At 40.4% G+C, this 17,691-nt stretch overlaps 1 protein-coding gene across 1 annotated transcript in view; it reads right to left on the reverse strand.

The window, feature by feature from the left end:
• The window catches only part of TTLL8 (tubulin tyrosine ligase like 8), a 58,136-nt gene extending 46,419 nt beyond the window's left edge, over positions 1-11,717 (reverse strand). Inside the window, exons 1-2 of the mRNA XM_070754726.1 lie at positions 11,654-11,717; positions 6,498-6,593 (exon numbers count right to left, since the gene is read on the reverse strand). Of these exons, the coding sequence (XP_070610827.1) occupies positions 6,498-6,593; positions 11,654-11,717 (160 nt within the window). The remainder of the gene's footprint in view (positions 1-6,497; positions 6,594-11,653) is intronic.
• Between the last annotated feature and the right edge of the window lie 5,974 nt (positions 11,718-17,691).

Genomic DNA, 17,691 nt, shown 5'->3' on the forward strand with positions numbered 1-17,691 from the left:
TGGATTTACCAACCATGTCTGCTGGAAGTTTGTTCCAAGGATCTACTACTCTTTCAGTAAAATAATATTTTCTCATGTTGCCTTTGATCATTCCCCCAACTAACTTCAAATTGTGTGCCCTTGTTCTTGTGTTCACTTTCCTATTTAAAACACTTCCCTCCTGAACCTTATTTAACCCTTTAACATATTTAAATGTTTCGATCATGTCCCCCCTTTTCCTTCTGTCCTCCAGACTATACAGATTGAGTTCATTAAGTCTTTCCTGATACGTTTTATGCTTAAGACCTTCCACCATTCTTGTAGCCCGTCTTTGGACCAGTTCAATTTTGTCAATATCTTTTTGTAGGTGAGGTCTCCAGAACTGAACACAGTACTCCAAATGTGGTCTCACCAGCGCTCTATATAAGGGGATCACAATCTCCCTCTTCCTGCTTGTTATACCTCCAGCTATTCAGCCAAGCATCCTACTTGCTTTTCCTACCGCCCGACCACACTGCTCACCCATTTTGAGACTGTCAGAAATCACTACCCCCCTACATCCTTCTCTTCTGAAGTTTTTGCTAGCACAGAACTGCCAATGCAATACTCAGATTGAGGATTCCCTAAATAAATAAATTCTCCCAGATATCCCTGCCTATTCAATAGATTTCACTTGATATTAACAAGTATTTGATTTCTGACAACTAGTGATCAATTTCCCTATGGGTCATGAATTTCTGTGCAATTAAAATATTTGAGCACTGGTCAGGGAACTAACTAACCAATGTTATCAGTTTTCCTCTTGGCAATTTGTGCAAGCCACATTATACATGTAGACTAGTGCTACTTATGTTTGGAGTAAAGTCTATGCATAGGCTAAACATTGGAGAAAAAAGGAAGATTAATTATGCATACAAAATAAAGCAGATTATGTACAGATATGGCCTTTTGTAGACTCTACAGCTAGTAATTTAGATTAAGTTCAGGCCTCAGGGGTTCCTGGCCAGACTATTCTCTGGTAGTCACTCCTGGCTGTGAGCAAACCTGTTAGCAGTTGTGCCTCAGTCCGGCAGGCCATCTAAAGTTCCCCACAATGACTTGACACAGTACCATACTGGGGAATTATGAGAAATTAAAACAGTGACTTCATAATCAAAACTTCCTGATGTCAGGGGCCCAGAGCATCAACACAGATAATCTTTGCCACAGGCCAGATTTTGCCCCAAGGAAGGAAGGGGAAGCAAGTTATCATTGAAGTAATATCTCTATTTACACATTTGATGTAGACAAGGGGTGACCAATGGCTGGCTGGCGAATTCTGAGACCTGAAGTCTGTAAGTCTTAAAGTTGCCAAATGGACACCCCTTGTCTCTACCAAATTTAGCCTAATTTAGCATAATTATCCAAATTCACAGAAATTACAAGTTTAATCACTAGATAAGCTTCCCTGAAATGGACTGACTCTGTTGTGCTCTTCATCTTCCATACTTTCCAGTGGGATTGGCAAAAAAGTAACTTTTTAAAAACTTTTTTAAAAAATTCTGTCTTTATTAATTTTATTAGGCAGCAAACATATCTAATCCTCCTTCCTTCTCCCTTTCTCCACATAACAACAACCCTGTAGGTGGGTTGGACCGAGAGAGAGTGACTGGTTCCAACAGGCTTTAATATCTAAGGCAGGACTAGAACTCACAGTCTCCTGGTTTCTATCCTTGAGCCTTAACTACTAGATCAAGTCTTTGAGAAAATTTGTCCAAATCCTTCTTTCATCTTAATATCTCAGTATGGAGAGAAGCTGCCTTGCCTCTTTCTTTTCTTGGAATGTTGCCGTGGGAGATTATTGGAAACAAATGCACTTACGTCACGAGGAACATTCTATGTGAAAAGAACTAAGGGTCAGAACTGGTGCCGAACTTCTTTCAGAAAATAAGATGAAATGAGGCTGGTATTTTAAATTAACCTTACATACCGTGTTTCCCCGAAAGTAAGACAGTGTCTTACTTTCTTTTTACCCCCAAAAGCCCCACTACGTCTTACTTTCGGGGTATGTCTTACATTGGAAAAAAATTGAAAGGGTCGCGTTCCCGAAGGCATCTCCCCAGAGTCCAGAAGGGCAGCCGCGGGACAGGAGCCTCGTGAGCCCTTTTCCAAGTTCAACCTCAGGGCTCCAAGCGGCGTGCACGCGTGGAGCCACAGACGCGTGTCGGGGAAGCATGTGTCTGGAGGGGAGGAGCCGCTCTGCGCAGTTGGGCAGCCCCACCTGCCTGCCGGAAAGGAGGCGGGCGAAGGAGGGCGCAGCTCCGGCCGCTCGCCTCGGAGCTGGTCGGCCTCGCTGGCCGCTTGCAGCCGAGCCTCGGCAGGACTCGGTTGCTGGGACGAGCACCTTCGCTGCAAGCCGCCGCCCGCTCGGCTCGCTTCGGACCAACGCCATCCTTCGCTTTGCCAAGCCAGGGAAGAGGCAGTGGCGCCGCGGCGAGGCGAAGGCGAGGGGCGCGCGGGGAGCTTGGAAGTGACGTCATCGGGCTCCCCCCCTGGCAATACCCCCGTGTTTCCCCGAAAGTAAGACATATGTCTTACTTTCAGGGTACGGCTTATATTAGCCGACCCCCCTGAAACCCCCGATATGTCTTACAATCGGGGGTGTCTTACTATCAGGGAAACAGGGTATATGGAAGGAAATCTTCCCGTCTCTTTCCCCGTGCATTAAAGCACATCGTGCTGATAGAACTGGTATTATTATTATTATTATTTATTAGATTTGTATGCTGCCCCTCTCCGTAGACTCGGGGCGGCTCACAACAGTAGTGGCAATTGGTAGTGGCAATTGAGACTGGCGACTCCATTGCTAAGTGACATGATTGTTAAGTGAAACATCATGTGACCATGCCTGACTTACAACATCAGTTCCACTGGGGTCATTAGGTGAGGTGTCATGTTACTGAGACTTGTGACTTACTGGCTGCTTCCCCATTGACTTGTCGGAAGTCAGCTATGACACTCACGTGACTGCGGGACACTTAACTGTTGTAAATTGCACTAGTTGTGATTATGAGAACCATTTGTGAACCTATTTCTTCAGCACCATTGTAAGTTTGAATAGTCACTAAACAGGACAGTTGTTAACTGAGGACCATCTGTAATGGGCCCTTAGCAAAGGCAGATGATAAAATTTGTTTCAGGGACATTTTGCTCTTGGATTTTGTTGGTTTCTGACCACAATTAGACAATGTTTTCATTGATCTTGTCAAAAGATAGCAACTTTTAATTTACGGACTTCCTAATCTAGTCTCAGATCTTTTGTCAAATGATTCCACCTAAAGTACTCAGAGAAACTACAGCAAGTGGATGCAAAAGCAATGATGTTTCTCCTTCCCCTCATTGACAACTCTTGCCCCCTGGTCAATGAATATGTTGAGAGAATGTTGAGCAAATGGAATGACTGTTTTTTATGGATTTTGGGGTTTTTTAGACTTTTAATTAATTAATTGGATTTAAAATACTGTATATTTATTTATTTATTTATTTATTTACTTACTTACTTATTTGATTGATTTTTAGCAATGCACTTTTTAACATAGCCAGCATTATTTTATTAGTATTATTTATTAGATTTGTATGCCGCCTCTCTCCGAAGACTCGGAGCGGCTCACAGCAAGAATACAAAACACAAGTACAATGATTAAAACAGTAGAACAGTTTAAAAACCCTTGATTAAGAAACACTCACACAATCCAAACAAAACCATACATAAAACGGAACGGCCGAGGGGGAAACAATTTCCCCATGACTGTCGGCAAAGGGTTTTTTTTAGGAGTTTGCGAAAGGCAAGGAGGGTGGAGGCAGTCCTAATCTCTGGGGGAGTTGATTTCAAAGGGTCGGGGCCACCCCAGAGAAGGCTCTTCCCCTGGGTCCTGCCAGATGGCATTGTTTTGTTGATGGGACCCAGAGAAGGCCAGCGCTGTGGGACCTAATTGGTCGCTGGGATTCGTGCGGCAGAAGGCAGTCCTGAAGCATATTGCCCCCTCAATCCAGGTCCTCATTTTACCCACCTCGGAAGGATGGAAGGCTGAGTCAACCTTGAGCCAGTGATGAGATTTGAACTGCTGACCTACAGATCTAGCAGTCAGCTTTAGTGGCCTGCAGTACAGCACTCTACCTACTGCGCCACCCCTGCTCAAGATACTGTATATTGTTTATTATATGTTGTGAGCCTCCCCGAGTCCTCGGAGAGGGGCCGCGTAGAAGTCCAATTAATAAATTAATTAATAAACTCTGTGATTTGTAACCTTAGTCTTCCAGTTATATAGACCTCAGATCTAATCTGAATGTTTTGTCAGAGTGGGAGTTGTAGTTGTGAGGTGCCAGATGGACCCAGTGGCTTCTTTGTTCCCCGTGTCCAACCACTTGTGATACCTCAATTACAGACTCTGTTTGTGTTGGAGTATTTTGATGTAGAAATGAACTAGTATTTTGAAGTGAGACAAGAAAAGAAATGTGATCTATGTTACACCCTCTGAAGTTGTAATCCTATGTAGGTTGGGATCATAGAAGCACAGTCCAAAGCTCTAATACTTTACTCTGGAGTCTTCAATCTTTAAGGGTGGGTGGACATATTTGGAAGGCTGGTAAGAAGCTAGGAGCATCCTCATAAAGGGCTATGGGAGGATATAACTCATAAAATAACTGCCATGGAGACAGAGCCAGTTGGAAAGCATGTATTTAACAGAATGCTACCTCCCCTCTGACCTCTTCCATAGGATATTTTCTACTATCCATGCCTTAACTTTGCAGTCTCCTCTTTCTGGGCATCTGTATACACTTCCAAAATATGCATTAAGATGCAGCTCCTTGTCATTCTTTATTATTCAGTATCTATAGTTATTCCTGGAATAAATGAAGATGCTGCTGGAAGGCCTAAATATAACAGCTTCTCATTATTTTAATTTATTTACTGTGTTCCCTCGATTTTCGCGGGTTCAAACTTCGCGAAAAGTCTATACCACAGTTTTTCAAATATATTAATTAAAAAATACTTCGTGGTTTTTTTCCCTATACCACGGTTTTTCCCACCCAATGACATCATATGTCATCGTCAAACTTTTGTTTGCCTTTAATAAATATTTTTTAAAATAAACTTTAATAAATAAACATGGTGAGTAATAATCTAAATGGTTGCTAAGGGAATGGGAAATTGCAATTTAGGGGCTTAAAGTGTTAAGGGAAGGCTTGTGATACTGTTCATAGCCAAAAATAGTGTATTTACTTCCGCATCTCTACTTTACGGAAATTTAACTTTCGCGGGCGGACTCGGAACGCATCCCCCGCGAAAATCGAGGGAACACTGTATTTTTAATACAAAAGAGAATTATAGGCTGACCTGTAAAAATATTAATACTGCAATCAATTTGGTGTAGCACTTAAGGCAAACTCATGGTGTAATGTCGTCATGTGATTTATCACGACTTTCACCCCTTTCGCTAAACCAGAGGTGGGCATGGTCAGCGAATGACGCATCTGGCCTGAAGATCATGATTTTGACAACCCTGAGTTAAGGTAATACGTTAGAAATGGGGAAACACTGAGTTCTAGTCCCATCTTAAGCACAAAACCAGATGAGTGGCCTTCGGCCAGTCAGTCTATCTCAGTTCTAGGAAGAAAACAGCAGGAAATAGTCCAGTAGATGCTAGGAGTCAAACTGACTTGAAGACAGATACATATAATACAACTGAAGGCTCTGTTTTTGTTCGTTCGATCAGCTAAAATGGTTTTATTTTTCTTATTTTATTTTATTTTATTTTATTTTATTTTATTTTATTTTATTTTATTTTATTTTATTTTATTTTATTTTATTTTATTTTATTTTATTTTATTTTATTTTATTTTATTTTATTTTATTTTATTTTTTTATTTTATTTTATTTTATTTTATTTTTTATTTTATTTTACTTTACTTTACTTTATTATTTTATTTTATTTTATTTTATTTTATATTTTATTTTATTTTATTTTATTTTTTATTTTATTTTATTTTATTTTACTTTACTTTACTATTTTATTTTATTATTTTATTTTATTTTATTTATTTTTTAATTTTTTTAATTTTTTTTATTTTATTTTTTTATTTTTTTTATTTTATTTATTTTTATTTTATTTTATTTATTATTATTATTTTATTTTATTTTTTGGTATGCCGCCCCTCTCCATAGACTCGGGGCGGCTCACAGCAATAATAAAAACAGTGTACAATAACAAATCTAATATTAAAAATTATCTAAAAACCCATTATTTAAAAAGACATACACACAATCATACCATACATAAACTATATAGGCCTGGGGGAGATGTCTCAATTCCCCCATGCCTGACGGCAGAAGTGGGTTTTAAAGAGTTTACGAAAGGTAAGGATATATACTCCCGATCAAAATGCATTTTGTGTGTTAATCAGCTCACATGAAATATTTCCCAATAGTTTTTTAAACGAATGCTTAATATCCCAGTACAAAGATACTGGAAACATACCTGGAAACATCCCATGGTGGCAGGAAACAACAGGAAGACAATTGTCCAAAGCAATATTGAGATTTTTTTCAGGCGAGACTACAGACACTGTTAACCCTGATAGAAAATAAGCAAAACTTGTCAGATGAACCAAGGTGAAAAGAAATAGAGTTGGAGTGAATGTTTACATATGTGGAATTAAACAAACTAATAGGTAAGCCTCCTCTGAATTATTATTATTATTATTATTATATATTGGATTTGTATGACACCCCTCTCCATAGACTCGGGGCAGCTAACAACAATGATAAAAACAGTATGTAGAAATCCAATTAATAAAACAACTAAAAACCCTTATAATAAAACCAAACATACACACAAACATACCATGCATAACTTGTAATGGCCTAGGAGGAAGAGCTATCTCAACTCCCCCACGCCTGACAGCATAAATGAGTCTTGAGTAGTTTACGAAAGACAGGGAGGGTTCTAATCTCCAGGGGGAGTTGGTTCCAGAGGGCCGGGGCTGTCACAGAGAAGGCTCTTCCCCTGGGGCCCGCCAAACGACATTGTTTAGTTGACGGGACCTGGAGAAGGCCAACTCTGTGGGACCTTATCGGTTGCTGGGATTCGTGCAGTAGCAGGCGGTTCCGGAGGTAATCTGGTCCCATGCCATGTAGGGCTTTAAAGGTCATGACCAACACTTTGAATTGTGACCGGAAACTGATCGGCAGCCAATGCAAGCCACGGAGTGTTGAAGAAACGTGGGTGAATCTTGGAAGCCCCGAGACGGCTCTCGCGGCTGCGTTCAATGTTCAAATTAGAGACAAATTGCCATCTTGCCTACAGGGCCAAAGGGCAATAAATGTTCAATATTATGGTTTGTTGTACTTCACATTGAACCCAAATCGTTATAAGTTGTACCCAAATTAATTTCATCAAGTTGTTTTCCTATATTCATATTTAGATGTGTAACTTTTTATGAGAACCAGCGTACATTCTAGAATAAAATATTCTCTCACTTGTCATACAGTCATCCATACATTTGTCATATATAGTGGTACCTCTATTTAACCCTGCTGTTCTGTTTAAGAAAAGTAACAAATCTTCTGTTCCCGGGTCACCCTGACCCGGACCGAAAACTCTTCATTTGCAGTGCTTATGTTTGGTCAATTTGAATACTTTTTTCACTTGGAAAGTAGTCTGAACATTTCTGCACACGATATGAAAATTGAACTGAAGAAATTAATCCTTATTGGTTTATTTTGCACATAAATATGCCTCCCCCCCCGTTTTTGTGAATTTTCTTTAGGTTTATTGATAATTATGCCTGCAAAATACATTCTATTTTACTAAAGTTGGTATGGGATTGGTAGCTTGAACATTTCTGAACATAATGATATGAAAATTGAACTGGAAAAATTTATGCATATTGGTTTATTTTGTTGATGAAATGCACGCTCCCCCCGTTTTTTTAAATAGTCTTCACTTTATGGATAGTTTTGCTAGCAAAATACATTCTATTTTACTAAAGTTGGTGTGGGATTGGTAGCTTGAACATTTCTGAACATAATGATATGAAAATTGAACTGGAAAAATTTATGCATATTGGTTTATTTTGTTGATGAAATGCACGCTCCCCCCGTTTTTTTAAATAGTCTTCACTTTATGGATAGTTTTGCTAGCAAAATACATTCTATTTTACTAAAGTTGGTGTGGGATTGGTAGCTTGAACATTTCTGAACATAATGATATGAAAATTGAACTTGAAAAATTGATGCATAATGGTTTATTTTGCACATAAAGTATGCCTCAATTATTTCAATTTATATAAAAATTATGCTGTTAATTTCAAACTTACATACTTTTTTTTAGTAAAATGAATTTGTTTCATAAAATTAGTTCTCTGGCTACAATGTGGTTGATTTTCAAAAGGATATTCCAAATATTTCTAGACAAATATGTATAAACAGTGACAATAATGGCACACAGCAAGGCCGAGGGGGGGTGGCCCTTTTGTGGCAAAAATAAACCAATAAGAACCATTTTTTTCAGTTCATTTATATTTTTCTTATATTCAGAAATGTTCAATTTAGTATATCAAACCTTTTGGGGGAAAATTCCTTAGGGATTTGTAGCCTTAAAAAATAGAAATTGACACGAAATTTAAAAAGGATGGGGGGAGGGGCTTTTTGATCAAAATAAAAATATAAGTCTCAATTTTTCCAGTTCAATTTTCATATCATTATGTTCATAAATGTTCAAACTAGTTTTCCAGTTGAAAAGGTTTTCAAAAAGACCAAATTCAAGTGCCTTAAAAAAATCATTTTGGTCCGGGTCTATATGCCCCGAACAGACTAAGTGTGACTTTTTTTTTGCCCAGAAAAAAAAAATTTCCCCCACCCCCACAAATATTTTTTTGATGGTCAGCATTGTTAAATTGAGTAAATGAATGCCTAAGGTTTTAAAGAATATTTCGGATTTGGAGCATAAAAAAATAAAAAGTGAAAATGGTTGCAAGCAGCTGAGGGGGGGGGAGGCCTTATTTCTGATGTTAAAAAACCAGTAAGAATCATTTTGTTCAGTTCCTTTATATTTTTCTTATATTCAGAAATGTTCAAGCTACCAATCCCACACCAACTTCAGTAAAATAGAATGCATTTTGCAAGCAAAACTATCCATAAATTGAAAAAACTTTCACAAAAATGGGGGGGGCGTGCATTATATCAGCAAAATAAACCAATAAGAATTACTTTTTTCATTTCAATTTTCATATCATTGTGTGCAGAAATGTTCAGACTACTTTCCAAGTGAAAAAAGCTTTCAAAAAGACCAAACATAAGCACTGCAAATGAAGAGTTTTCGGTCCGGGTCAGGGTGACCCGGGAACAGAAGATTTGTAAATTTTTTTGCCCAGCAAAAACTAAGCCCCCCACCCCCCAAAAAAAATTCTCATAGAGAGAACCCCTGAAATGATGAAACTACATGAAATTTCAAGTTTCAGATATGCAGGGAAATTTTTTTACAGGGACTCAAACTTGGCTTCGGGTCACATACGACCCGAACAGAACAGCATTAAGAACACCTCTACTTAAGAACATTTCTAGATAAGAACCAGGTGTTCAAGATTTTTTTGCCTCTACTTAAGAAACATTTTCTACTTAAAAACTCGAGCCGGGAAAAATTTGCTTTTTCTTAGTCTTCTCCATCATTGTTGTTCAAAAGTTCGTCACACTCTGATACCCGACTTTCTGTTTTCTGTTTTGCTTCTTCAAAGTCCATTAACCAAGTTCAACTCTGGGTACAGCTTAAAGCAGCTGAGCTCACGGTAATTAGAATACCAATAGTAAAAGGGAGTCAGAAATAGAATTCCATAGGATTCATTGATTCATGATTCATCTAACTGAAGCAATGCATAAGACTATTTCACCACAGCAAGTGAGTAATAAATACAGTGTTCCCCCGATTTTCGCGGGGGATGCGTTCCAAGACCGCCCGCGAAAGTCGAATTTCCGCGAAGTAGAGATGCGGAAGTAAATACACCATTTTCGGCTATGGACAGTATCACAAGCCTTCCCTGAACACTTTAAACCCCTAAATTACCATTTCCCATTCCCTTAACAACCATTTACTCACCATTATTACTGGTACTCACCATTGAATAAGGCACTTAGTGATCCTGATATTTACAAACATAATTATTTATTAACAATAATTATCTTTTTTGTTATTTATTTGCAAAAATTATTAGTTTGGCAATGAAGTATGACATCATCGGATGGGAAAAACCGTGGTATAGGGAAAAAAACGCGAAGTATTTTCTAATTAATATTTTTTGAAAAACCGTGGTATAGGCTATTCGCGAAGTTCGAACCCGCGAAAATCGAGGGAACACTGTATATTAATTAGGATTAGTTCTTATTGGTTGGGTCTCTTGCTACAAAAAGATACAATTTAGAGAATGATTAAGGTATCAGGGTAGAAACTCAGTAACATGGATTTGGGTCCTATCTTAGGCATAAAGCCAGCTGGACTCGTTGGGCCAATCACTCACTCTCAATCCTAGGGCAAACCATTCCAAAATCTTGCCAACAAAATTGCCATGACTTGTCCAGGTAGTTACCAGGAATCAAGACTGACTTGAAGGCATTAAAAAAAAAATCTGTTGAACTGCTAGTGATATGGAAATACAACTTTATGTATAGATCATAATATTATGACAACAGAGCATTCAACATAATAATAATAATAATAATAATAATAATAATAATAATAACAACAACAATAATTTATTAGACTTGTATGCCGCCCCTCTCCGAAGACTTGGAGCGTCTTTGTCTTTGAAGGTTGAAATTAGGGATACAAGTATCTCCTTATTCCTCTTAGATGAATTTTAATTTTTTTAAAAATCTAATTTTATCAATGAGAAGATTGTATTTAGATCAGAGAAATACCTAGCCTAAATTTCCCCGGCAAAGTTCCTTCCTTCCTTCCTTCCTTCCTTCCTTCCTTCCTTCATTCATTCATTCATTCATTCATTCATTCATTGGATTTCTATGCCGCCCCTCTCCGAGGACTCGGGACGGCTCACAACATATAATAAACAGTGTATAATTACCTTAAATCCAATTAATTAAAATCGAAAACCCCAAGAAGTATAAAAAACAATCATTCCATTCACTCAATATTCTCTCAACAGATTCATTGGCCAGGAGGCAAGGATCTAATGGCCCCAGGCCTGGCGGCATAAATGAGTCTTCAGACTCTTACAGAAGGCAAGGAGGGTGGGGGCAGTACGAATCTCCAGGGGGAGCTGATTCCAGAGGTCCAGGGCCCCCACAAAAAAGGCTCTACCCGTAGGTCCTGCCAAACAACATTTTCTGCTAACACCCAGTATGCCCCCTTTTCCTGATCTGCAGAAAAAGTTTTATCTGCACTAAGGTTTAAGGTTTAATTGGATTTATATGCCGCCCATCTCCGAGGACTAAATTACACAGAAGTGGAGAGTGATCAGAATATGCCTCTGAAGTTAAACCAGATTTCTGATATTGAGTGTGGAATTGAAGGGGATGATCTTTTAAGTATCATGTAATTATCCAGTCATCTCCCTGTTGCTTTAAATGCTCCCTTTCCCACAACCCCAGTAAACCCCAATGCTGTAATTTGTAAACACTAACTATTTTCTCCTTCACGTGTTGTTTCTTTGTTTTTAGATTTTCTTTCTACATGAAGCTGGTTCATCCTGTCATTGTTGCTTCACTCTTTTGTCACAGTCCTGCCAAAGGAGAAATATCACAATCTTAACACTATATTTCTACCAAAAGTTATAAACAGCAGTTATTCAAGAAAATGAAATTTTAAAAAATGTCTCCTTTTTTTTAAAAGAGTATGGCTAAATCTCTTTGCTTTTCCCTCACAATACCAAATATTGTAGTGGACAAGTTACAGAAGATTGTAACTGTGAATAAGTTCTAAACATATGATTTTTATATGAATATACATCGAATATACTATATATATATAGTTCTTAAGCAGGTCTGTCATAGTTATCAGAGGCAAGCATCCTTTTTAGTTACTTCCAAACAAAATATACCATTAATGCATATTATCATTCAAAATGAATGGGAACCGTGCTTATGCTTAACACCATTTATGTGAATTGATATGAAAAACCCAAAGAGTAATTTGTTGTTTATGAACACCTGAGCTCCTAAAGCATTTTTACAAGGTTCTGATGCATATTTATTTATTTATTTATTTATTTTATTTATTAGATTTGTATGCTGCCCCTCTCCGAGCAATATAAAAAGACAATGTAAACAAATCTAATATTAAAAATAATCTAAAAACCCCCAATTTAAAGAACCACTCATACATACAAGCATACCATGTATAAATTCTATAAGCCTAGGGGGAAGGGAAATTTCAATACCCCCATGCCTGAGGACAGAGGTGGGTTTTAAGGAGCTTGTGATAGGCAAGGAGGGTGGGGGCAACTCTGATATCCGGGGGGAGCTTGTTCCAGAGGGTCGGGGCCGCCACAGAGAAGGCTCTTCTCCTGCATCCCGCCAAATGACATTGCTTAGTCGACGGGACCCGGAGAAGGCCAACTCTGTGAGACCCAACCAGTCGCTGGGATTTGTGCAGCAGAAGGCGGTCCCGGAGATATTCTGCTCCGATGCCATGAAGGGCTTTATAGGTCATAACCAACACTTTGAATTGTGACTGGAAATTGATCGGCAACCAATGCAGACTGCGGAGTGTTGGTGTAACATGGGCATACTTTGGGAAGCCCATGATTGCTCTTGCAGCTGCATTCTGCACGATCTGAAGTTTCTGAACACTTTTCAAAGGTAGCCCCATGTAGAGAGCATTACAGTAGTCGAACCTCGAGGTGATGAGGGCATGAGTGACTGTGAGCAGTGAGTCCCGGTGCAGATAGGGCCGCAACTGGTGCACAAGGCGAACCTGAGCAAACGCCCCCCTCACCACAGCTGAAAGATGCTTCTCTAATGTGAGCTGTGGATCGAGGAGGATGCCCAAGTTGCGGACCCTCTCTGAGGGAGTCAATAACCCCCCCCCCAGGGTTATGGACGGACAGATGGAATTGTCCTTGGGAGGAAGAACCCACAGCCACTCTGTCTTATCCGGGTTGAATTTGAGTCTGTTGACACCCATCCAGACCCCAACAGCCTCCAGGCACCGGCACATCACTTCCACTGCTTCGTTGACTGGACATGGGGTGGAGATGTATAACTGGGTATCATCTGCATACTGATGATACCTCACCTCATGCCCTCAGATAGTGATGGTGAACCTTTTATTCCTCAGGTGCCGAAAGAGTGTGAGTGCATGCTATTGTGTATGTGTGAGTGCCCACACCCATAATATCTGCTGGCACAGGGTGGGTGCGTGGGCTGGGTGAAAACAGCTTTCCCCGCCCCCGGAGGCCCTCTGGAGGCCGGAAATGGCCTGTTTCCCAACATCCGGTGGGCCCAGTAGGTTCATGTTTCACCCTCTGCAGACTCCAAAGGCTTCCCTGGAGCCGGGGGAGGGTACAAATGACCTCCCCTATCCCCCCGGAGGCTCTCTGGAAGCCAAAAACACCCTCCCAGGGCCTCCATGCGAGCCAAAAATCAGCTGGCTAGCACAATAATTAATAATAATAATAATTTATTAGATTTGTATGCGGCCCCTCTCCGAAGACTCAGGGCGGCTCACAACAATAATAAAACAGTGTGACAATGTAAACAAATCTAATATTAAAAAACATCTAGAAACCCCTCATTTTAAAACCATGTAACACACGCATTCCATCCATAAAACTATAAAAGGCCTGGGGGAGATGTCTCAATTTCCCCATGCCTGGCGATATTTATTTATTAGATTTGTATGCCGCCCCTCTCCGTAGATATAGGTGGGTCTTAAGTAGTTTGTGAAAGACATGCACAGTGGAGCCGAGCTAGGACAATGGCTTGCGTCCAGCAGATATGACTCTGCGTGCCACCTGTGGACCCATGCCATTGGTTCGCCATCACTGTCCTAGGAATGTGTTGTCAACCACTCTCCTTTTTTCATTACATTATCTTTCTTTTATTATCAAGTACTTACTATGCTTTCAAAAGGGCCACTAGATTGGCATTCTGGCTATTCACTTTCAGTTTTTTCTTACCCTCCTGGAAACAGCAGAGCTCCTCTACTTGGTGACACTTGAGACTTCTCTTTTTACCTTGCCCTCACAAAGTGTTACATTGCTCCTTACCTAACTACCATTGTGACCTTTGTGGGCAGGCAACCTTGTGCATTGTGGGTAGGGGATTTGTACATAAAGCAAACATTTCTGCGAAGGGGGCGAACCTTGGATTATTTTATTTGTTTTGGTTGGTGAGATCAGTCTCAGCAGCAATCAATGCATTCAGCTAGGGTGGTTTGTTTTACCTGTTTCCCTGAAAATAAGATCTAGCATGCTTTTTACACGTGCATCTAAGTCCTACCCTCCAAATAAGCCTAACTTAAGAGCCTGCACAGCCAGCTGGCTGCCCATTCCATCTGGTTGCTCACGGTGCCACAGTCACAAAGAGATCATGCTGACAGCACCGGCTTACCTCAGCCAGGCCATCCACACCGAGACAACTGCCTCATGGTGGTAGCATCAGCAACCATGTGCATCAGGAGCCCATGTGACTGCCAGCCCACTTTTGCATACAGACAGGAAGTTGAACAACTATCCTTGTGGTGTGACCAGAACAATCTAGAACTGAACACACTCAAAACTGTAGAAATGGTGGTAGACTTTAGGAGAAACCCTTCCACCCTTCCACCTCTCACAATATTAGACAGCACAGTATCAACAGTAGAGACCTTCAAATTTCTAGGTCCTATCATATCTCAAGACCTAAAATTTATTTATTTATTTATTATTTGGATTTGTATGCCGCCCCTCTCCGAAAACTCGGGGCGGCTCACAACAATGGTCACCTACCGTCAAAAACATCATCAAAAAAGCACAACAAAGAATGTTCTTTCTGCACCAGCTCAGGAAGCCCAAGGAGCTGCTGATACAGTTCTACAGAGGAATCACCGAGTCTGTCATCTGCACCTCTATAACTGTCTGGTTTGGTGCTGTAACCCAACAGGACCGACACAGAATTCAGAGGATAATCAGAACTGCAGAAAAAGCAATTGCTGCCAACCTGCCTTCCATTGAGGACCTGTATACTGCACGAGTCAAAAAGAGGGCGGGGTATAATATTTACTGACCCCTCACATCCTGGACACAAACTGTTTCAACTCCTACCCTCAAAACGTCGCTACAGAGCACTGCACACCAAGACAACTAGACACAAGAACAGTTTTTTTCCCGAACACCATCACTCTACTAAACAAATAATTCCCTCAACACTGTCAGACTTTCTACTAAATTTGCACTTCTATTCTACTAGTTTTTCTCATCATTCCTATCACCCATTTCCTCCCATGTTGACTGTATGACTGTAACTTGTTGCTTATATCCTAAGATTTTTATTAATATTGTTTCTTCATTGCTTATTTGACCCCTATGACAATCATTAAGTGTCGTACCACATAATTCTTGACAAATGTATATTTTATTTTATGTACGCTGAGAGCATATGCACCAAGACAAATTCCTTGTGTGTCCAATCACACTTGGCCAATAAAATTCTATTCAATTCTATTATATTGAGGCAAAGCAGGTTTTGGGGCAAAAATGGCCAGGCTGAGGACATTGTGGTAAGTTGCTGCAGGGCTCATGGACCAGCTGTGCCCCCCTCGCTGCCATGGTTAGGGTTAAGCAGAAGTGGGCCCGTGACTATGTGGGGTCCTGCTGGATGGGGCAAGGCAGCTGCTGGGACATAGAAACATAGAAGATTGACGGCAGAAAAAGACTTCATGGTCCATCTAGTCTGCCCTTATATTATTTCCTGTATTTTATCTTAGGATGGATATATGTTTATCCCAGGCATGTTTAAATTCAGTTACTGTGGATTTACCAACCACGTCTGCTGGAAGTTTGTTCCAAGCATCTACTATTTCAGTAAAATATTTTCTCACATCGCTTCTGATCTTTCCAACTAACCTCAGATTGTGCCCCCTTGTTCTTGTGTTCACTTTCCTATTAAAAACACTTCCCTCCTTTAACATATTTAAATGTTAACCCTTTAACATATTTAAATGTTTCGATCATTTTCCCCCCTTTCCCTTCTGTCCTCCAGTCTGTACAGATTGAGTTCATTAAGTCTTTCCTGATAAGTTTTATGCTTAACACCTTCCACCATTTTTGTAGCCCGTCTTTGGACCCGTTCAATTTTATCAATATCCTTTTGTAGGCGAGGTTTCCAGAACTGAACACAGTATTCCAAATGTGGTCTCATCAGCTCTCTATACAGCGGGATATCAATCTCCCTCTTCCTGCTTGTTATACTTCTAGCTATGCAGCCAAGCATTCTACTTGCTTTCCCTACTGCCTGACTGCATTGTTCACCCATTTTGAGACTGTCAGACATCCAGACATGGGTGTCTTGGCTGTGTGGCCCCTGAAACAAGCTGGTGCATTCTCCGTCCCCCGCCTCACTGCAGTGACACTGGTACACTGCTCAGCCCCCTGCCCATTGTGAACAAAAAGTAGGTCTTCCGCAAATGGGGAAAAAATAAGACACCCTTCCAAAAATAAGCTCTCGTGCTTAGTTTGGGACCCAAAAGAAAATAAGGCCTGGGTCTTGTTGTGGTTCAGCCTGAGGCTGCTCAGGGACCGGCTGTGTCTCTGCTGGCTCCATGCCCGGAGGAGGATGACAGCGAAGAGGAGGGGGCTGAACAGTGGGACGGGGGAGAGGAAAATTAGGAATGGGATGAAGGAGAACAGCATGAGAGCCCCGGGGGGGGGGCCTCTCCCCAGCCAGTAGTTTGGAGTCATTAGGTGATGAAGCTCAAGCCGTCATTGACATGGACAGAGACGGTCAGATCAAAGAAAGGAGCAATTAAAGAAGTATTATCAGCACTGAATTAGGAACAGCTGGGTTTGGGTGTGGTCCTCCTTAGCAGGGTTTAACAGGCAGGCAAGCCCTTGAAGCCATGTGGAGTGTTATCAGTTTGGAGTTATGTCATCCTGTCTTGTTTCCCAGCGCCTCTGTTCCTGGCTTGTGGCCCAGCAGCTTTGGAAGACCCGTGGGAGGTGTAGGTCTGCTATCTACAGCCTCGGCTTGGCAGCAAGAATTCTGTATTGCTGCATGGACTTTTGCCTTCGTGAATATATCTGAAGATACAGCATTTTCCTGTTTGTAAGGACATTTTCTGTCACCTGTGTTTTTCTTGAATTTTATAAAACTGCCTTTGCCTTTTACCAGTGTGTCTGACTTCTCTTTTTGGGTTGGTATTGGCTACTGGAGTGACCCAGACAGAACAGGTCTTATTTTCGGTGAAACATGGGTAAGAATCCTGAGAAAAAGGTAGGAATTACACAAGGATGCTAAAGTATGAATCAACTCAGTTTCAAACAATTTGCCCACACTGCACACATCTAACCATTTTTCATTGCATCACTAGTCTTGGTTTGACTCCTTTATAAGTAATGCTCTAAAACTGTTTTTGTAACAGTGCTAGTATCATATGTTACACACTGGATATTTTTTTACCAATGGCCTGTTAAGGGATGGTGATTTTGCATAATATAATCTACTGAAACCTGTATTTTCCAGTT

Source organism: Erythrolamprus reginae, chromosome 6, assembly GCF_031021105.1.
Source record: "Erythrolamprus reginae isolate rEryReg1 chromosome 6, rEryReg1.hap1, whole genome shotgun sequence".
Taxonomy (NCBI): Eukaryota; Metazoa; Chordata; class Lepidosauria; order Squamata; family Dipsadidae; genus Erythrolamprus; species Erythrolamprus reginae.